Source organism: Vespula vulgaris, chromosome 12 (assembly GCF_905475345.1).
Source record: "Vespula vulgaris chromosome 12, iyVesVulg1.1, whole genome shotgun sequence".
In the NCBI taxonomy this organism is placed as follows: domain Eukaryota; kingdom Metazoa; phylum Arthropoda; class Insecta; order Hymenoptera; family Vespidae; genus Vespula; species Vespula vulgaris.
Window position 1 is genome coordinate 1,148,076 of NC_066597.1, and position 22,594 is coordinate 1,170,669.

At 43.5% G+C, this 22,594-nt stretch overlaps 1 protein-coding gene across 4 annotated transcripts in view; it reads left to right on the forward strand.

Annotated features, from left to right (window-relative positions):
- LOC127067938 (GATA-binding factor C-like) overlaps positions 1 to 22,594 on the forward strand; it is a 61,665-nt gene that overhangs the window by 8,112 nt on the left and 30,959 nt on the right. For 3 of the 4 annotated variants that reach the window (XM_051003409.1, XM_051003407.1, XM_051003408.1), the window contains exons 2-3: positions 8,496 to 9,830; positions 12,879 to 13,024. In XM_051003409.1, the coding sequence (XP_050859366.1) occupies positions 8,496 to 9,830; positions 12,879 to 13,024 (1,481 nt within the window). Of the gene's footprint in view, positions 1 to 8,495; positions 9,831 to 12,878; positions 13,025 to 15,278; positions 17,639 to 22,594 lie in introns of those variants that run through there. The other variant, XM_051003411.1, reaches the window with a different exon arrangement.

Sequence of the window (22,594 nt, forward strand, 5' to 3'; positions counted from 1 at the left end):
TTTCACGAGATATCGCCTTTTTTCTTCTTCTCTTTTTTTCTGTTTTTATTTTGTATGTAGATACGTAGATACAAACGAGTACCGTGTAAATAGTTCGATCTATCGAACAACCATTTGAAATACTTGGAGACCTGCATTCTTGGATAGAGACGCCATGTATTATTCATATTATGTCATAATTATACATTGTGTATCCAGGTGGATATTGCTGATAGCTGGCTGGGAATTGACAATGCGTTTAGCGATTTCTTCTTTTTCTTTGTGGTAGTTCGCGTGTAATGAGATATCTCTATTAAGTTAGGTGTTATCCTAGGGGTTTAAGAGAAAGAAAAGAAATCTTTTGATTAGGTGTCGAGTGTATATATTTGTTGTTGAGAAAATTGCGATGTTATAAAGTCGTTTCTTTTTTTCTCCGTCTCTCTCTCTCTCTCTCTTTTTTTCTTGAATAACCACTCGTAGGTATTTTAAGATAGAAGAAGAGATATCTACTCTTTGTTTCTCTTGTAAAGAGAATTACGAAAGGCAACGACGTGTTAAATATATTACACGAGTCTAAAGCCCTGAGCGTATACATACGTACCTACTCCATCGTCGTGTCGAAGAAAGTTATCAAGGAAGAGCGCGTTGATACGTGCGACCTAGCTTCACGCGAGATAGGTGGTGGTAGTTTCAACCCCTCCGGCTAGGGAATAGAAAAAAAGTCTCTCGGTTCAACGACCAGCTGCGACGAAACGGTGTCGTCCCTTCTGGTACCCGCTAATTAAAATATTAATGTTTCATCGAGGACAAGAGATAAAAAGAGGGAGAGAGAGAAAGAGAGAGAGAGAGAGAGAGAGAAACAGACTTTTCATTTCAGTTCATTTGTTAATTACACGTTATCAAAACACTAGAAATATATTCGCGAGATAAGTACCCGTTTGGTTGTTTAGAATTGGAATTAAGTGCAGGGTAAAAAAATAGAAAGCGACTTTTTCGAGGCGAGAGAAGAAGAAGTAGAGGAAGAAAAAGAAGACGAAGATGAAGAAGAAGAAAAAGTGAGTTGGCTCGACAAAAAGAGATAGAGAAGAGTAACGAAAAAGCAAAGGAGGTGAGGAGGGGGTGGAGGTAGGAAACTTGATCCAGCCGGTTAGATCGTCGAGGGCCTGGAACGCGATATCCCTGATTCGTGCCGACGTGCATGGATCATACTCGGGCCTCTGTTACCTCGCGCTGCCCAAAAAACGACCGTCCTAATCGGAATCAAATCTCTCTCTCTCTCTTTCTCTCTCTCTCTCTCTCTTCACTTTTTTTATCTTCGCAAAGATTTCCATGATTTCAGGCCTGCACTTGCTTCAAAACACACACACATACACCCGTGATCTTACGTTAAGCCTTTTTCGCGAGTCTGATTTCCAAGAAATGATTTTTATCTTTTGAATCTGTTTCCGTTTCGTTGAATCACTTTTCATTATAATATTAACATCATTGCATAGGAAGGTTTATGATTTTCATAGTCGTTAAAATCTGAAACCTTACTTTTTACTCCATAGACAAACTCATGTCGTAAAGAATTTAGATGTCTATAAATTTGAAGAGTTATCAAGGAGAGTAGGAGACAAAGTTAGGTGAGAAACATAAACGACGGAGGACTGGTAAAAGTAAAAATACTAAACAAACAAGGTAGATGGACGCATGCAACGGGATGCATAATGCACGCACGGTGGTTGCAGCAGACAGGAAGGAAGCGCAGCCAACCGCGAAGCCCACGGGCTGCCTCTGAGAGAGGTGCATACGTAATTGCAGGCCACGCGGGAGGCGCTGCTTTCATACCTATCTCTGTCTCTTTCACTCTTCTCTTAGTCTGGCCCCTCCCCTCGCATCCTCCTCGTCCGATCGTGGAAGAAGAGGGTCCGGAGGGCAGTCGCTGTCCTCCTCTTCGTAGTCCTCTCATCCTCCTCGTCGCCGTCGCCGTCGCCGTGACCGTCGCCGTCGCCGTCGCCGTCGTCGTCGCCGTCGTCGTCGCCGTCGCTGTCGTTGTCGTAGTTCCTCTGTGTTTCTGTTTACTGCTGCTGCTGCTTGCTGCTTGCTGCTTGCTGCTGCTGCTGCTGCAAAACGTGTGCAACCGGCCGTCCGAACGGCGCCATCTTGCGCAAATGCACACGCCAACCGAAGGCGGAGCCTCTTTCCATTCTCTCTCTTTCTCTTTTTCTCTCTTTCTCTTTTTCTCTCTTTCTTTCTATCTCACTCTCTCTCTTTCTCTCTTTTGCGAGTTTTGTGCGCTGGCAGATGTGCAGCTCGCGATGCAATTTCACCGCGATCAATCTCGGTCCTCCTTGCAAACCGCCTTCCTTCTACTTCTTTTATTTCTTTCTTTTTTTTCTTGTTCTTTTTTTGTTTGCCTGCTTACTTCATTTTTTATTCGGCCTCTTCGTTTTCTTCCGTGTCACGGGAGCCACACAGTAGGTTCTTCTTTCTTTCTCTTTCTCTCTCTCTCTCTCTCTCTCTCTCTCGAGTCTTTCTTTCAGAAATTCTTTTCGCACCGTTCTGGACCTTCCTACACGAACGTTTCGGTAGAGAATTTTTCTGAGAGGCATTTCAAATCATACGAGAAGACGCATATTTTTCAGCACGAAATTGCAGTATTATTATCGTCGTTGAACGCTGCCGCAGTTATTGCTCCGGGGGTACGGGTGCTTTCAGAAAATGAGACGTTATTTTCTCGAGGTATATTTTCGTGCTTCCTGCACATTTGATTTTTATATTTTTACGAGGACGGCTGGTACGCGTCTAAGTACCATCATACAAAGTTCGATAGAAAATTCTCTTCCGCGTTGCATTCTTATTTTTAGATCTTCCCTTTTTTTTCCACGTCCTTTGAGTCGAACGAGAAGAAAAGACGAGGAAAAACACGAGTTTGCTCGCGAATTTGTTCGTTATCTCATTCCGAGTTGGCTATCCTTTTAAAAGATTTTCATTCCTCGCAAACTCATAGCACGAATTACTTTGCTTATCGCGAAAAGAGGAGGAGGAGGAGGAGGAGGAGAAGGTTAAGCTGGTTGGTTGGTTGGTAGGAAGAAGAAGAAGAAGAGGAGAAGGAGGAGGAGGAGGAGGAGAAGGAAGAGGAGAAGGAGGAGAGGTGTCGAAAAGCAAATGGTCGGGAAAACGAGCCGTCGGTATATACACGGATATACATAGATATATACATACATACGTAGGTAGTACATACATACACATACACACGTATTTATACACCAGTACGAAAAAGCACGAATCGTCCTTTCAGTACGATGTCGGCTTTGAATCCTCTCGACCCTTTGAGCTCGTTCTCGACGCCTTCAACAAAAGTCCGCGGTTCTCTCTCTCTCTCTCTCTCTCTCTCTCTCTCTCTCTCTCTCTCTCTCTCTGTCTATCTGTCTGTCTGTCTGTCTCTCTCTCTACTTTACGCTCGAACACGCTCGCTCGAGGCGGCTAATTATTTGGAGTACTGGTCGCTTTGATGTCGGATGCTGACCAAATGGAGATATACACTTACTGACTCGGCTGTAGTATCATTCATAGGACGAGCACGTACTCTCTTTCTCGAGCAGTTTTCAGCATGTGCTTTTAAATGGCACAGAAACACATTCGAGCGTATTCGTTTGTCCTACGTATAAGCACTTGCTTTGTGCCAAGAGTGCAAGTGGATTATTTTCAGCTAGGTACATTACGAGTCACTCGTGAAATCTCTTTCTCTTCTCGCTATGATAATAGTAACATCTAAACGTGTTTCTCTCCTATTGTAGAAAAGATTAAGGGAAGAGTTCGTTAACAAAGGAGGCATTTCGTATATATTACGTAGAATTTATCTGATTCTTTTTTCTTTTTTCACGAAATGTATAATACTCGGTCACGTCGAAATAATTTATATGTTTTGAAAATAATTGTGAACTATTTTATAGCAGAGTATATAAAAGAAAGGTAATACTGGTCGAACGGCGAGCCTATCGTAATTAAGAACGAAGTGAAATCTGCGTTTAATTATCATGCCGATTCGAAATCGGTATACATATAGGTACGTGCTTTATACGAGAAAGAAGGAGATAGAGAAAGAAAGAGAGAGAATCACGTAGCCCAAGCTTCGGTGTTGTTTGCTGCCTTTGCGATTCTCTGACGCCGTGATGACGGCGTTGCCGTCGACGCCGCAGACCGTCCTCTTTTTTTGCAATGCTCGCGTGCGTTACTTATTCGTTATCCGCTGCCACGGTTCTCGGCATATAGCATGAACTGTGAAACAGAGAGAGAGAGAGAGAGAGAGAGGGACTGCGTTCTTCATGGGCGTGGTTAGCGAAAAAAAGGGAGTGAAAAAGGTTGAACGTCGGGAAACATCGGCACGAAGCGATGCACCATAATTTTTGTTCTCTTCTTTATTTTTTTTTTTTACTATTTTTCTTTTTTTTTTTTTTTTACTTTTTTTGTTGCAGTTATCAATCGTACGATCGTAAACCGATTTCATATTCGAGCGGGTATTGTACTAGGGTACTGCGTATAACCAATGAAAATCGTAAAATCGTTCTCCCATTAAATTTCGAAGCGAACACATCGAACGGGGGTACGCTATTCCAAAGCTGCATAAAAAACCGATTGCCACAATACAAAAAAAGAGAGAAAAAATACGAAAAAGGGAAAGAGAGAAAAAGTGAGAGAAAGAGAGAGAGAGAGAGAGAGAGAGAGAGAGAGAGAAAATCCGCGTATAAGTGATGCCCACGTTCGTTCGACGCCATCTTGATTTCCATGGTACGAGCTCGCTCGTTCGCGCGCGCGCGCGCGTCCACGCTCACACACAGTTTCCACGGCGGGCCGATTATATCCATGGATTTTTCATGAATATTCATGGCCGGACTATACTCGCGACGGCCGTTTCCGTGGCGCGTTATAACCGCCTAGTTATTATCCAGAAATCGTTGGATCGAATCGCTCGTCGCTCCGGCGTTGCTGGACATCGCTTACGTACGCGTTCGGTCGACGATAATATTCGACTGCCGTCAATATCGAGTAATATAAGAAAAGGATAGGAACGAGACGACGACGAATTGTTTTCGATAGATCCCACAACGATTCACGAGCTTCTCTCGCGTATCTGGCTTTTTATTAACTAGCGATGCGAACGTTTTAGCAAGAGAGAGAGAGAGATAAAGATAGAGAAATAAGAGAAGCAAAGAGAAAAAAGGTGTTCGTTCAAAGCAGTCGCCGTGGAAAAGCGGCGCCATATTCGATCGACGACCCGTTTCCATCATAATGTCGCTGAGAATCAACACCAAAGGAAATTTCTTCGAGTCCTCGTGTTACCTAAACGAGACTAGTTCTGTCGGACGGTTCGTTCCCTCTCTCTTTTTTCTCTCATAGATCATTTCTCTCTTTCTCTTTCGTTTCTCTCTTTCTCTTTCGTTTCCACACACATGTAGTAAGTAAGGTAGTAGGTACTATTACTTACCTAGAGGACGTTTATTGCCGCGCGCGATGCCAACTTTTTCTCACGTGGATTTTATCACTCCTCGCGACGACACGTCTATGATTAAACGTTGATCGATGATTCCTAATTACTTTCTTGTTTTAAGAAAAGATCTTGTTAGAAAAGATCTTTAGAGATACTACGCTCGAGAGATCATTTCTCATATATGTATATATATACGTATAATAACGTTTAAATAAAAATAAATGAAATTTTGTATCTCGAATTTCGTGGGACAAATATAAGTAACGTCGGTCGATCGCTTAGTCTTAGCCGACCAGCCTGTCGGTGTCCATCCTTCGATAGATCGGTGACTAGGGAGAGAAGGAGGGATTAAATCGAGCCGAGTCGACGAAAATATCGTCGAGATAACGGGCCGAGAGTTATATTTGCGGTGGAAAGAGAATAAAAGAAAGAAAGGAAAAAAGAAAGAAAGAATGAAAGAAAGAAGGGGAGGATGGTCAAAAAAGTTTCGTGAAACGCCGTAAAAAGGTTCGTTGCATTAAGGAGCGACAGAGAGAGAGAGAGAGGAGAGGGTGGAATGGAGGGAGAAGGGCGGAGCGGCATAGAGCGATAAATATCGCTCGGTATGGAAGTTTTTATTGCGTCGAGAGTGCGAACTGCTCCCTCTGTCTGCTCATTTTTCGCGCCACCTCCTATCTCCTTCTTTTTCTCTGTCTCCGTCTCCTCTCCCTCTCCTCCTCCTCCACCTCCTCGTCCTCCTCCTCTTCCTCCCTCTTTCCGCCTCATCCTTCTTTTCGCACTCTTCCCCGTCGACGCGTTTTTTCGCTGAAAAGGAAGGAAAGGCCAACGAACTCGTCCTCATCGTAAATCGTTGACCCACTGTGTGCTCGACGTTCGGACACAACCGAAGCTCGCATAATCGAACGAATTTCATAGATTTTGCTACTATACACGCTAGGATGTAGGTAGTTATGTACCTACTTGTTGGAAATTTCACGATTAGCGAATCAATTAAGCGTTACCCGTAGATAGCATGTTTTTTCGATTTATTCGATGTCCGATGAACACCACCAGCAGAGCGCGAGAGTACTGAGAGAGAGAGAGGGGGGGGGGTAGAGGAGCAGGTTGCAGCTGCAAAAGTTATCGTTCGCGATTAATATTTTGGAGAGTGAGTCCTATAGCCTGTTTACTTTTCATCCTCGTTCACCGCAGCTATAATGCAGTAGATCCAATTACAAGCGGTACATCGCTGGGCTCCGATTAATTGCACGACGCTGCAGCTGCCGCTCGTTTCCCCCTTTGCTGCCTTTGCCTCTCTTCTGCAACGCAACGTTGCATCTGTAATTTCTCCTTGTGTTCGGATCACAACTACGACGTTCGACGATCGCGATCTATTCCAATAGACGAAAGTTATCCTCCTGGCGTCTCATCGATGAATCATTAAAATTGAAAGGAAAAAGAATAAAAGAGAAACGGGAAATATTTTCTATATCTTTCTCTGGTTTTTTCGTTTTTCTCATTTTTTTCGATATGAAATACACGGATGAGGAAAAGCGTAGTGGCATTATGGAGACGCTATAAATCGGCAGGGAATAGACGGTAGCACCATGGTAGAGGGCTTAAAGCTTAAATTAATGCCCATAATTCAATGGGAATCGAGGGCATCGAAGAGAGAGAGAGAGAGAAAGAGAGAAACGGAGGAGTAGCAGTAGTCGGGAACGGAGCTTGGCAAAACAGTCTCGCGTTATCAGCGTATGCCGTGAAGGTGGCGGAGCAGTACCGGCAAGTTCCACTCGATATATCGATCGTATGCTTCGTCGGCCAACTTCATCCGCCGTAAGCACGTAGAGAATGTATGCACGCGAAGCTTTCGTGCGAGCATCCTGACTTCTACCTTTCGAATTTCCTCCCTTAGCGATGAATTCGACCGAGCACACGTGAGAGGGGTGTTAATGACTTTTCTATCGGGGATGGAAATCTATCGTGACAAAACTGAATGGATTTCTTTTTCTTTCTTAAACAGCATGCTTTTTGTATGACACATGTTCTTCGTTACCGTTCACGCGTACGAAAATATGAATATTTATAGACTAGCTAGAGAATATAATAGTCGACATTGGTAATTACTTGATACGACACATTTATAAGAATGATCGAACGTGGTAATATAGGAAAGCAAGTAAGAGTTAAATATATTAGAGGATATAATAGTAAGAGACACCATAAAAGGCATACGAACCGTACTTACTTCAACGCAATATCGATAGATCACACCTGACGTACCAGACAACAACTTACACAGAGAATTCGTGTTAGGTCGCGAAGGTATCACCGATCGCTAGTTACAAGATAAAACGCGACTCTCTTCGACGATAATAAGATAAGATACAGGAGAGAGAAGTCTCTTTTTCTTCCCCTCTCTCCCTCTCTGCTTCTCTCTATCTTTCTGGTCTGGAAGTGTATTATATACTCCAACTACTATACCAACTAATAAAATTCCTGTTCGTAGTAAGAGAGAAAGAGAGAAAGGCCATAGCGAGTAGTAGTTGGTAGCATCGACGACGAATCCTCGTCGTCGTCTTTGTCGTTCGTTGGCTTCCTCCCGCGAAGAAGCGGTCGCTAATGAAGAGCTAATTACGCGAGCGAGCCGCGACTCGTAGAGCTTTATCGCATATAAGGCGAGACGCGACGCCGCGTATAACTTGGCTTCCTATAAGGAGAAAGAGAAAAGAGAGAGAGAGAGAGAGAGGAAGAGACCCCCATAATAACAGCAGCAACCGGGCCTCGCACTTAATTAAGACGTCTCTCGCAATTAGGTACTTTTACGATCGGCGTAAAACTCGATCATTCCGCGCACGCACGAATCAAGTATCTTTTCTCTTCCTCTCCTTCTATCGCGGATTATCACCGATCGTTCCGGCTTTCCAATACCAGACGATCTCTTGTTTTCTTTCTTTCTTGGTTTCTTTCTTCCTTCCTTTCCTCCCATCTATACCCATCATCTCTAACCCGACTCTCGCCGTTTCGTCGAAGAGCCTAACGGTCTTACCATTCGTTGTTGCAGCGAGAATGTCGAGCAGCGGCGTGACGAGCGGTCCGGTGAGCCAAGTCTGTCGGCCGCACTTTCACAGTTCTGTACTCCATCCCTGGCTGTCCGGGAGCGGGGCAGACACGTCCAAAACACCATGGGGTTTTCCAACGACAACGGCATCGACCGGTGGAACGGTGAGCGACGACAAGCCGCAGAGTCCACTGGGTTCCTCTCTACCACCCACCACGGGGAGTTTGTCGAGTCACGGGGCAGGCGGCGGAGCGCATCATCTTTTCTCGTTTCCCCCAACGCCACCAAAGGACGCTACGCCGGACAGCATAACGGCGAGTACGACTTCTAGCTCGAACAACAACACCACGAACAACAGCGGGAGCGGGAGCAACGGCAATAACAACGGAAGCGCAGCGAACTCTTTGTCCGGACTAGGAGGCGGTGGTAGCAGCGAGTACCAAGCAGCCGTGGCCCACGCAGCGGTGATGGGCGCGTTTATGCATCATCAAGACGCGTTGGGAGCCAGCGGTGCGGGTAGTTGCGACGTGAAACCTACGGTGATGCTCGGACATCATCACGGGGCACCTTCGCCGCCTCATCAGCAGCACGGTGGAAACGCGGGGAACAACGGAGCTAGCAGCAACAACTCGGCGGCCAGCTCGGGACAGGTGAAACAACGCGAAGGTAATAACCAATCGGGGAGCAGCCAGCAAGCGAACGGTGGTCAACAGCAGCAACAGCAGGCGCAGCAGCAGCAGCAGGACGCGTATCAGAGCAACACCGGGGGCAGCTCGCCCTGCGGCAGGGACAGCTATGCCGCCGCCGCTGCGGCCGCTGCGGCAGCCGCGGTCGCCGCAGCCGCCGTCTCCAACAGTCACCACGTGGCAGCAGCCTCGGCCTCGGCTCAGTATGACCCGGCGACGAGCGCCTACAACATGTATCAACATTTGCAGTACCCCAACGCTGCCCACCACCATCACCATCATCATCATCATCATTTGAGTGGTGGTGGGGGTGCTGGGGGAGGCGGCGGCTCCGGCGGCACGGCCACGTCCTCCTCCTCGTCGTCCTCCGCGTCGTCCCACAATCCGCACAACAACAACAACAACAACAACAATAACAACAACAACAACAACAACAACGGCAACTCAGGCACGACGGTCGGCGCTCTTTTCGCCGCGGCGGCGCATCACGGCGCCGGTAACGCCAATTCCGGTGTCCCCGGCGTCGTGAGCCCTGCCGATTCCAAGCTCCTTTCGGCTCACGCGAGCAACGCGCACGCCAACAATCCGGGCTCGCCCGGCGCGCATCAGCATCATCAGCAAAAGCCCAGGAACAAGTCGAGGACGTCCGCCGGTAAGCGGCACGCCTTGCCCGCGCCTTTTCTTTTCTGTTATTTTCTTATCTTTTCTTTTCCTTTCGTTTCGTTTCGTTTCGTTTCGTCTCTTTTACCTTCTTCTCGTTTCTATTAACAACAAATTTTTTAGTTTACGCCAACCATCTTCCCTAGAATGCCGTAGTCTTCGTCGACTTGCCGCTAGGGAGGTGGTCTGGTCTTTGTTTGCGCTTCGGTTTGATTTTTTTCTTTCTCTTTTCCTTTTCATTTCTTTATGGTTTGACTTGCTTCTGGTGGCGGTCGTCTTATCACTTATTCGCTCTTTCATTTATCTTTTCTTTACGCGTAAGCATTTGAGTTTCCTTCTTCTTTCTTTGACTTCTCTTTTCCTTTTTTATTTCGTCAAGAACCGGCTGTATCGCCGGGAGAGGGAGAGACGCAGTGATACACACGACTGTTTTTGTATTTTGTCCGTAATTCACCGATTTGTTTTTTGAGTGGCACACACCAAGCGAACAAGCGTAATCGTCGAAGAGCACCACCCACGATACCCACTGGTTTTCAACGTGTGACACGTAAACACACACATATGTGAACACCCTCATCCACATACTTATATATCTACACGGGGGTTGTATCGAAAAAGAAAAAAAAAGAAAGACAGAAAAAAAAGAAAAAAAAAAAAAAGAGGAAAAAGGAACGAACACGCGGGAGCGAGCACAGATTTTTTTCGATGTGGTGTGGCTATCGCTAAGTTTTTGATTTTGTGTTTCTACTTTTTTTTTTCTTTTTTTTTTTTCGTCACAGCAATCTCCCCCTCTCGAAGAGTCGCGGCGTCCACGGGCTCTCAACGACACTCGTATTTTTCGTTCTTCTTGTTTTCTTTCATTTTGTTTTCGTTTTACCATCTTTTTCTTTCGCAAGGGAGTTCGATCATAATGAACGGTAACCGGCAGAGACGGTCAAGCGTCGCTGAATTTTCAACGCGCATTTGTATACTTACTTACTTACCTTCTCTCTTTATTATTTCGATGCGTTGTTTGTCGGAGACTTCTCTCCAACCCCTCGACGATACTCAAGGAAAACGAAATAAATGTGCTGGAGAACGCTCAGAGAAAGAGCGAGAGAACGAGACAGAGAGAGAGAGAGAGAGAGAGAGAGAGAGAGAGAGAGAGAAAGAGAAAGAAGAAGGGGAGTAATGAGAATGAGACGGCTGAAAAATGCCGGATACGCTGATTGCGGTAATAGCCGGTCTCTACCGACGGCGTGGTAAAAATCCTAATTCCGGGAACAATGGTTCGACTTCGCGCCGTGGAAGCCCGCTAATTAAATCGACTTACGACACATGCACACACGGCTCGACTTCGCTGCCGCAGGCAGCCTCGAAAGTCGTCGCTAAGAAAAGAAGAAGAAAGAGGGAAGACGAAGACGACGACGAAGAAGAAGAAGAAGAAGAAGAAAAAGGAAAAAGGAGAAGTAGAAGTGAAAGAAGAAGAAGAAGTAGAAGGAGGAGGATACGCATTGGATATACCAACTCGATCGCGGAAAAACTTGGAATCGAGAGAAGGAGACGAGTAGCTCTAATAAACGTCACTGGCGAATTAATTGGAAAGATCGCGACGGTTGATTATATTTATGTACTGTGACACGCGACCAACGCGATCAGATTTACGAAATCGTAATTCTTTATTATTTTCGTTGATAAACGATATTCATTTTCTTTTTTCATTCGTTCTTTTTTTTTCTTCTTTTTTTTTCTTCGATAATTTTTTTTCTCGAGAAAGACGGCGAGAGGACGTAAGTAGTACGTGGGCTTCGAGTCGCTTTTGAATCATACCCGTAAGAGAAATTCGGCTTTCGCTGATGAGAAAAGGATGATAATCGTAGCTCGTTATCACCCTCGAATATCTGTTCTCGACGATAAAACCGAAATCGAATTAAGCGAGCCCGCAGCATATAAGGTTGCCTTGGCTCGCCTTGCCTTGCCTTGCCGCCTCGCGGTCCTTCCAATTAGTTTCCGAATCGAACTTATCCAGTCCGAAGGGCAATTAGGAACGCGTTAAAGCCGGTTATGACGTTAGCGATCCGGTTAAATAAGACAGAAGAAGATCTTTATTTGTGCGATCGATTCTTATGAAGTCACGAAATTGATGACGAACTCTCCACGAACATCATCGCCAGGTGATCTAATTGGGGCCCGACAACGCCATTCGAGATATCGTTAGAAGAGATTGCTGAATTCGAAGGAGTCACCGACCGTTCGTTCGTTCGTTCGTCCGTTTACACACTTTTCCAATACTCCTCTTCGTTATATCCTAATTTCCCTTATCAAAAAAAAAAAAGAAAGTTAGTATAACGTCTAAGACGGACGGGGAGGAACACGCGGTTGCACGACCCTCTCTATATTTTTTTTCTTCCTTTCTCACTTTTCTAATTCTCTGTCTATGTAGCATATCTAAGTACTTTTCTCTAAAACCTTTTATCTTTGTAATTGATTAAACAACGAGGACCGTGTCGATCCCTCGACATCGAGTCTCGATAATTAATCTCCAACGAATCATCCGTGCTTTCAAATATGACTATGCTTTTGCTCTGATAATTGCATGATATCAAATGTTTTGCATGAACGATCTTTTACATATATATATATATATATATATATATATATATATATATATATTTCTCTATCCTTCGGAGGTGCATAAATTCTTTACAAATTCTTTACAACAAAATACATCTTTCGCAAATGTTTCTTCCTCTCTATCTATCTTCTTCTTCCTTTCTCTAAAAATCTTTCTTAAGAGAATTCATGCACGAACCCAATGCTTTTTCGATCGTATCTAATCGTTCGAAACGAAACGATCAGAAATATTGTTGTTTATACGATTCTCGTTGATCGAACGATCATCTACGATCGTCTTCTCTGTGTATGGATATTCTTTCTGTGTATGTAATTTAGTTGTTATCGTCGAAGAATCAGGAAGGAGGATAAGGTACTAATTCGATTTTTCTTTTGTCCCTCCCCATTCAACCTCGGGACGAAAATGAACGCGTGCGCGCACACGTAGAGGGTCGTGAGTGCGTTAATTGCGGTGCGACTTCGACGCCTCTGTGGAGACGAGACGGTACCGGACATTACCTCTGCAATGCTTGTGGACTTTATTACAAGATGAACGGCCAGAATCGACCGCTCATCAAACCCAAACGCCGCCTTGTAAGTACCTAAGCTTTCATACTTTTTCCTCGTTATTACTTTTCTTTTCGTCGTCGTTCCTTTTATATTTCTTCGTAATATCAAACTCAAATAACGACTCTCAAACATATATTCTTCTCTACGAAACGTCGCGACGAATTTTCTCAAACTGAACCAACGTGTTTGAGAGCTATGTCCGTTCGTGAATATGGCAAGAACGTTCCAGCGAAATTTATTAAGAATTAATCGAATATCTTTCTCGCACTGTGTGGACAGAGAGAGAGTGTGCGAAAGAGAGAGAGAGAGAGAGAGAGACGAAGTTAAACTACCGATAGTAGATATATAAATACTAACTGCATACTACTACTGGTTCGCTCTTTAAGCGATCACCGATGCGTTTCATAAGAACGACCATTCTACACCCGTCGAACGTTCCATATTCGTAAAGGCGAGTCCTTGAAACCTTTCCTTCGTGCACTCCGCGCTCGGACATACTTAATTAACGCTAGCGTTGGACAAACTTGAGTTTCTATCTCTCACTCTCTTTCTTTCTCTTTCTCAGTCTAGTCGTATACCGATGTAGTCATCAGAATGCAAGATAAGACAAGGCCAAGTTAATTTCCTGTATACAACGATTATAATATCGTACCGTCCTTCTCTCTCTCTCTCTCTCTCTCTCGCTCTCTCGACGATTAGCAAATATCGCGCGGCATTTTTGAGAGTGAATACCTACCATCCGTCTTCTTCCCGGTCTTCGCTATTAAATTAACGAAGCAATTAGCGAAAGGAAACATCGACGATGTATTCTTTCAATTACACGCTGTTTCTTCTTGCCGTTTACGCGAGGGGAGGAAACCTTTTACGTCGTGTACTACGTTTGTATTCTTTCCATTTATTTACATAAACTTACGAAAGGAGGGAGAGTGAGGAGGGAGAAGGAAGGGGCGAAGAAAATCATCGGGCCCTTTTCATATGTACGAAAACGTACGATTAAACTCATTAATATTTAATTAACAATCATATTTTTTAATACCCGATAAAATCGTTTAGTTATTTTATATTATCGATAATATCGATGGGGATTGATATTCCAGTTTGAATACACTGTGGTAAAGTTGAAAAAAGGGAATTAGAGTAGGCGTTAGAACGTGAATATTCCGATCGATAGTCCAGAGGCTACCGAAGCTCGAGGAGACCGAAAGGTTTCGTGCCCTATCGGTTCTTACTTACGATTCCCGCGAATTCGATCTATTTTTGGCGATTAGACTGGCACCTTTCGTAAAACGGAATAACGGAAATATGATACTACTACTACTACTACTACTACTATCACCACCACCACCACCATCACCAACCCTTACTTACAATCTTCCCTTCGTCCCTTTAACTACGATACGTGGTTTGAAAATATCGTGACTCCTTCGAGGAGACTTCGTCACGGAAGGACGCTCAAACTCACTCCTTTCTTTATAGTTCGTGTTTTCTTTCCTTTCTTTTTTTTTGTCTTTCATTCTAATCAACATTTTCCTCTTTCTTTCTTTCTTTCTTTCTTTCTTGTTTGTTAGAGATGTAAAGAACAATCCCATTTGTAACGTTAGAAAAAATATATCCCATACTTTGGCCTGTTGTTGTCGGCGTTGTTGCGAAGTTTTTATGATTAAAAGAGGAACGTTCGGAATCGGATTCACTTACTTTAGTAGACGAGAATGAAAATAAGGCGTTCTCATCGAGCGATTCCTTTTCCATCTGGCCGCGTCGCATTCTGACGTTTCACTATCGCTTTCGGTCGACAGCGCGAAACTTTCTCCCGAGCGAAATAGACGCATCGCGATCTTCATCAAATGCGCTTGAAGATGAATCGAAAATATTTTTCTTTCTTTCTTTCTTTCTTTTTTTTCCCTTCAACTTCTTTCGCGCTAATTTCCTATCTGCATATACATATAAATAAACGTTCATCGTTAATTGGAATAATATAATGGCGAGCACACGCGATGTAAATTCATTTTCGCCGTCTGTGAAAAAAAAGAAAGGAAAAAAAAATGAAGAAGAAAGAAAAAGAGGTTTTTATCGTCTAGTCACACGCGTACCAGATAAGTACTAGATATTCAACAGACTATGTATTATACATACATCGCGAATCTAACAGCGCGATATTACGCCGAGGGAAAAGCGTGCGTCCATTGCTTTTGCTCGTTTCTTTTGTCCGGACGAAGGTTCGTCGAACGATAATTGACGGCGTTTTGGTTTAATTGATGCATTTACACGCGTCGAATAGGAGGAGGAAGAGGCGGAGGAGGAGGAGGAGGAGGAGAAGGAGAGTACGGTTGACACGGCCCAGTGGAAAATTCAACGTGCGTGTTTGTTTCTCGTAGAGAATTTATTCGATTCGTACGAGAGAGAGAGAGAGAGAGAGAGAGAGAGCTTTCGAAGAGACTAAATATCACAAGTACATAGTTGGCTGAATAATTCTTTCAATTGTATCAAGAAAATATACTTTGAAATAATTACGAATATTTTTATAACAATACCGTCACGGTGTATTTATTCGAACGTTTCTCAACGATGTCGCAAAAATGAAATAAATCATGTGGTCGAACGATAGTTAATATATGCGATACAAGATAATCGTAAATCGTTTTTTTTTTTTTCTTTGTTCACGAAACGAAAGGTAAGATCATTATTTTATTTCATTCGGGTCGGAATACACATTCTCTAATCCTCCCGCGACAAGGACAAACATTGTGACAGGATGACGAGGAGACACGCCTACCTATCAGTCATTTATCAATACCGATCGCGACAAGGGGAGCACAGCGCGCTAAGGCAATGCGAGCTAATAAAATATGTATCGGTTTAAAGTGGTAGGCGTCCCTTATCGCGAGCACGTGCGCGACACTTTCGCCGTGCTCTGTAATTTTCTTCGAGGCGATCGAGCGAGTCAGCTTTATCTTTTCTTTTTTTTCCTTTTCGTCTTTTTTTTTCTTTTTCCTCTTTTTGTTTTTTTTTCTTCTTTTTTCGAGCATTTATTTTCGAACCGGTGGTAAGCTCGTTTTCCCCAATGACGACGAAATTAAAAATTTATTCGATAAAGAGAAAACCACTTTTTGATCGATCGCTTCCCATCGTTAGAAATATTATTTGTCTGCTATATCTGGTCTGAAATGGAAAAATAATTTTACATACATTCGTCTCTCTTTTTTCTATATTACCTCGAAAAAAGAATATATATATATATATGTATATATATGAATTTGTCGTTACGTTTCCTCGTCTAATATCATCGCGCGTAGAATAACAATGTTCCCTCATAAGGGTCTTCCCTTATAGTATACTTTTCGCGCAATATGTTGCATTTTTACGAGACCATGCACGGCACTGCTCGCAGATGCGTGTCGTCTAAAAAGTAGAAAGAGAGTCCGGAGTTGATACGATCTCGGAAACAAAAGTGAAAGAGGGATGGAGTTGTAGGGGAACACACCAGGTATATATACCTCCTATGGATATACACACAGCGTACAGACGCATATATATATATACGTATACGTATAAAGCGGAGCCCACCTTTCGCGTATTTTATATAAAGTTGCGACGTACAGAGAAAGAGAGAGAGAGAGAGAGAGAGAAAAAGAGAAAAAGAGATAGAGAGAGAGAGAGAGAACATACACAGATGCGACAGAATTTTTGTGAAGGTGTGACGTCACGACGACGAAGCTCTGGATAGCAAGGGTTGAAATACCCTGTCCATCCTATAACCATAGCCGCCATTTTTGATTCATCATCGAGATAACCCGAACAGCTGGGAAATTTTCCTTTCTTTCTCTCTCTCTCTCTCTTTCTCTTTTTTTCTTTGCTATCCTCTCCTCTTTCGTTCCCTCATGCGAAGAGGGTAGCTACCCGTTTGTAAACGACGACTTCAGGAATGCCTGTAGCTACATATGCGTGGTCGTTGAGTATATTTCTACCCTCTTGTTCTCGAAATGGCGAGGAGACGGCGAAATGGCGTCGCTCGTTCCGAGTTGAGCCCCGCTTCGCTCCAGAGACCGACTGGAACGCGAGAGGAACGCCCGTTACTTTTCTTTTCGCGATCTTTCGTTTTCTCGTGAGTTTTAAACACTTTGTTAAATCGCCCGGTAACGTCACGTGTTACAGTCTTAAGATCACTAGCTAAACGTATACTTACTTTGTTGAGCGTAATTATTCACGATTTAAAAGATTGCGATCATTATCGTTATACGATAGGAATATGAGGATAGGAGAGAGAGAGAGAGAGGGGGAGGGGGAGAGGAAGGAAGAAAAAAGAAAAGAAAAAATACAAGAAAATTCAACAGATTAAACACGTCGATTATTTCGTGAAAAACCGTGAGAACATTGGACTAACGACATGACGGAAATATTAGTATGGAGACTAGGAGGGTGGAGGAGGAGTCGGCGGGAGAAAGAAAAAAAACTAAGAAGAGAAACATTGAATGGAAGATTATCGAGAGATATGAAAAATCATTAATCTTAATGCACGTCCAGAACTCGTGAAGGATCGAAGAGTTTAATCATAGAGAGAAAAAAGAAACAAAGAGGGAAAAAAGGAAACAAGAAAAAAGAGAAAGAGAGAACAAAAAGAGAGAGAGAGAGAGAGAAAAAGTAAGAAAGAAAAGAGTAAAAAGTAGAAAGGACAAAGAGAAAAAAAGAAGTTTGAAAGAGACTTTGGATTATCGGAAGAAAGAGATCGGATCGTTAGGATCGACGCGCATCTGGTGGATCGGATCATCGATCTATTTCTCTAAGGTAGAGAGATCCTTAAAGGATCGCTGGGCCAAGGGCTTCTCTGTCTCTCTCTCTCTCTCTCTCTCTTCGGTTGGCTCGCATCTCGAGCGCTGCACGTACGCAGAAGGAAGGTAATGCTCGGAGAGTCGCTCGTTAACGGCTGTCCTACACGCTCTCCTGCCTCCCTTTTCTTTTCTCCTCCGTCCTCCCGATCCTTATCGTTACGCCGTGCCCTGCCGTGCCACCACACCGTGCCGTGCGCTCTACTACGAGTTACGGTCCTGCGCCCGTTCCTGGACATTCCATGGCGGAAGCTTCTTCCTTCCTTTGCCAGGACCAAAACTACCACAAGATTTATAATATGCAAACTTTATTTTCTCGAACACACAAAACGTCTCTTTTAATAGTTTCAAATCGGTGTTTGATTTTTTCTTCTTTTTGTTTTGTTTCTTTTTTTTCAAAATCGTCGATACACGCGCGTTCAACAATATTTCCTACGTCCGACAGTCGATCGCTATAGAACTCTCTACCGGCAAGAAATGATTTATCAATTCGTTAAAAGATATCTTAAGTAATTGTCATCCTTCGCACTTGGATCATTTGTATCGTCGGAGAGAAAGACAGAGAAAGAGATATCGATCAATTTCTAGGAGATAACTCGAGCATAACAATTACTTTGAATTCTCTAACGGATCGCGTGCCACGTCTAATTTGTTTAATTTGTTCCGTGACTCTCCTTCGATCCAAATGCTCGATTTCTCGAGATCACCGATTTACGAGTCGATTCGCCTGCATCTGCCACGCGCTATACAAGCCACGATATCGCGTTAAAGTCCTCGCCTGGTACTCCAGAAACGTCTTCCTCTTCTTCCTCTTTTTTTCTTCTCCCTTCCTCTCCATCTCTCCTTTATTATTTATTTTTTATTCCCTTTCGTACCAAGCGAAAAGGCGTACCTACCTACCTACATACATACGTACACCGAGGAAAGCGAGTCCAGCGTAGCCATTTGGCGGAGAAGGGTCGGAAATTTATAACGCGCGTCCTCGAGGGACGTGGCCTGAAATATTCAACGCGCGCCGCGAGAAGAAGAAGCAGCGAGAGAGAGAGAGAGAGAGAGAGAAGAAAGAAAAAGAGAGAGAGAGAGAGAGAGAGAGAGAAGAAGAAGAGAGAAAAAGAAAAAGAGAGAGAGAGAAGGAGAACGATTTCGTCGAGATCGTCGTCGTCGGTATAATTCTACTTATAAGAGGACCATCTTTTTTCGGAGTCCTTTCCTCCTCCTCCTCCTTCTCCTCTCCCTCCCTCTTTCAAGCCGCGACTCGTTTCGTTGGACTTTACGAGCCCTCTCTCTTCGTAAGCTAGAAGCAAGAGCGACATTCTCGAGATGTTACCAGTCGAAAAGTCGAGCCTTTTCTTAAGGAAGAGAGAGAAAGAGAGAAGGAGAGAGAATCGTCTCGTTGTTCGCGCGGGGGTCAAAGAGTCGCGCCGAGGATCGAACTTCTCTTCTCGATCTCTACGATTTTATCTTCTCGTTTCTCCGTGCGCGCAACGGCAGCAACGAGGTAGCAGTGTAACAGCGCTACGAGGTGGAAAAGAGAGGCGGCGAAAAGAAGGATGAGGTGGGGGTAGAGACCGCAAGGTTATCCTTAGCGATCTTCCGACGGAAAACGAATAGTCTCCGGTAGTCTTCGAAGGGCATTGTGCTTTCGTGCGACACCCGCATTCCCAAAGATTTTGCATCGCTGGATATCATCTACTAGTATACTTCAAAAAATCCGTAGAGAACTGTTTCTAAAGTTTAAGCGATCCACTTAACCATCCCTCTCGATTCTTCTCACCTCGAGATCGAATATATCAAAAAGTAGGACGAAGACTTACTGGTTACTCGTGTAAATGATAAGTGAATATGATAAGATTCGACTTTGTAGATCGCGTTGATGTTTTTTCTTTTTTCTTTTCTTTTTTTCTTTTTTTTTTTGGCGGAGGGGTGAGTGCGAGCACGCAAAAGATCTATCGATATCCGTTGAAATTCGATCGCAAACGTTAGTTAATTCGTATTAAAAATAATACCTCGAGTTTACAAGCTTTATACTCGCTAGAATATAATATGATCGATCATACGATCACGATGATCGATACGTCTGGTTAATTATTTAAATAGCAGTAATAAAACTAGATGCAATCAATGATCTAGTCGACTTAATCGCCATATCTACGTCCAATTCGATGAAACCTTAGGTATGTCTATTTTACGCTCCATTGGGAATATATAGATACCTAGTATCTTTGATTATTTTCTGTTTCCTTTTTCTTTTTTTTTTACTTTGTTTTTCTTCTACTTCCAGATCATTTAATTCCTCGATTTTCATAATGAGCTATTTAACGGGACGACGTTCGCAGCGCGACGAGAGATCGAGAATCTCGATGAAAATGTAGATAGACTCAATGATATCATTTGTCTTCTTTCTTTTTTCTATTTTTTCCTCGCAACTTAGATCATTCGATCTTGTTTTTTTTTCGTTTCGCGTTCTGTCCTTCCTTCCTTTCTTTCTTTTTTCTCCTTTTTTTCCTTTTTTTTTTTTTTAAGTAAAAAGATCGTAACGGTGTGGTCTATGAGCGCGGCATTCGGAAGGTGGTTGGGGGCAGATACGGTGACTGAATTATGTACCAGATGCAAATACCGTATTGTCCGTTGCCGCCGTCGTGATCCATCCGTCTTTCAGCTTCCTTGAAAATTCTGCTCATGAGATAGGAGATTTGCATCCCTTCGCACATTGAATACGATGCCCGGCTGCGTCAAGATCGACACTTTTTCTCTCTTCGACTTAACTCTCTCTCTCTCTCTCTCTCTCTCTCTGTTTTTTTACTCATTCTTTTTTCTTTTTTTCCTTTCTTCCTCTTTATACATATATTCATTTGCGTCTTGTTCTTTCATCATTTTTCTGATCTTTATATGAAGCCAAAGTGGTGGTGATGTTGGTGGAGGTGGTGGTGGGAGGTGAACGGGGATAGTCAGAAAGAGAGAAAGGGAGAGACGAGCCAATTAGATGGGCGTACACCCGAAGAGCAACCGAAATAAATCCAGAGATGCGAGAGAGAGAGAGAGAGAGAGAGAGAGAGAGAGGAGAGGGCCACGCTAACGAATCATCGTAACTCATTAACTTGTAAATTGCTTCCGAGTGTCCATGCGGTCGAACTAAAGTTTTATGCCCGTACGAACTTTGTTTATATTATTCGATGCAAAACTTTTCTCTCCGTCGATCTTGACGATATTTTCTTACGTTTTATACGTAAATAGGAATAGTAAAATGATGGACAAAGTGTCGGCGAAATCATTTTTATGAATTACTCTTACGTACGAGTTTATTCGTTAACCGGTAGATAATTCAGGTCTGGTTTCTTCAACGTTGAACGATCTTTTCCTTTCTTTTATTTCTCTCTCTCTCTCTCTCTCTCTCTCTCTCTCTTCTTCGTCTTCTTCTTTCTCTTGTTACATTCTCTTTCTCTCTTTCTCTCTGGCGAGCTACTTAAGATTCGGTATGCCGCGAGTGGTCGACCAGTTTCTCAGAGCGAACGACGAGTCGATCGATCATCTTTCGAGGCAGAGAGAAACGATTGTCTCCTCGCTCGAAATCCGCGGCCTCTTCGTATACGTTCCTGTCCTTTCCTACCGCGTACCCGTTGTTTTTAGCTCGGGCGATCGATCGATTCGATTGTTACCTCGTGGATGGATGGCTTTCGATATTAGAAGAGAAAAGGTTTTCTCTTTGAAATCTTTCCACGTCGTTTATATAATAATTTATTAAGGAAGATTTAAAAAGTAATACGACAAATACTATTACTATTATTATATTATTATTATTATTATTATTATTGTTGTTATCATTCATTGTCGTCATTATTTATAGACGTAGACATCGTTCGTCGTCCGCTACGATAAAACTCCTTCGATCGTCGTCCATCGCTTCGGAAAGGTCGAAAATCGTGTCGAGCACTGCTCCCTAATCCTTTCCCATACTCACGAGGGACCCCTCATTCCCTTCGTTCGTATCCTGGGAAGGGCTTTGACGCAAGGGTAGAGAATAACGCGAACCTAGGGATTCCTTCTTCGGTCCCTTTAGGGCAGCTGTACGAGTCTATCATTGGTCGCGATCTCGATGTATCCCGGTGGAGCTTAGGAAGCTACCCCCACCATGTCCTACCCTGGCGAATAGCTCGAGGACCAATCCTATCTCTTCTTCGGGGAGAGGGTGAACGAGACACCCTTCTGAATTCTCTGCGGGAGATCAATCGATCGAGGATATTCTCGAATCAAAAATGAAAGCGCACAGACAGACCCACGCATATGTTAACGTTCGTTCATCGAGTCTTCGATCATTTCCTGTATGCAAATCAAGATAGATCTTGAACGATTATACAAGAGTTTGGCCTCGACAAATATAAAAATGAAGAAAAGAATACTCTGCCGAAGAATCTCCGTAAGCATGGGAAATCGTTTCCGGCATGTAAATCGCAAATAGATTCTCTCAAATGTTTTTCGTGGTAACAGAAGGGTAAACGTAGTAGTTTTAGTAGGGAAGTTGAGGAACTTCAAAGATAGGAGGAGGAGGAGAAGAAGAAGGAGAAGAAGACGAGGACGAGGAATAAGAGGGAACGAATAGGATAGAAAAAGGGTCGCGCAGGCCAATCTAAAAAGAATCGCCTTGGAAGTCCATAAATCGTGGCGCAACGGTAGCGGAGGATGAGAAGGAGAAAGAAAGAGAGAGATATACTCGCACACACGCAAACACACACACATAAATATATATATATATACATATACACAGACTATATAG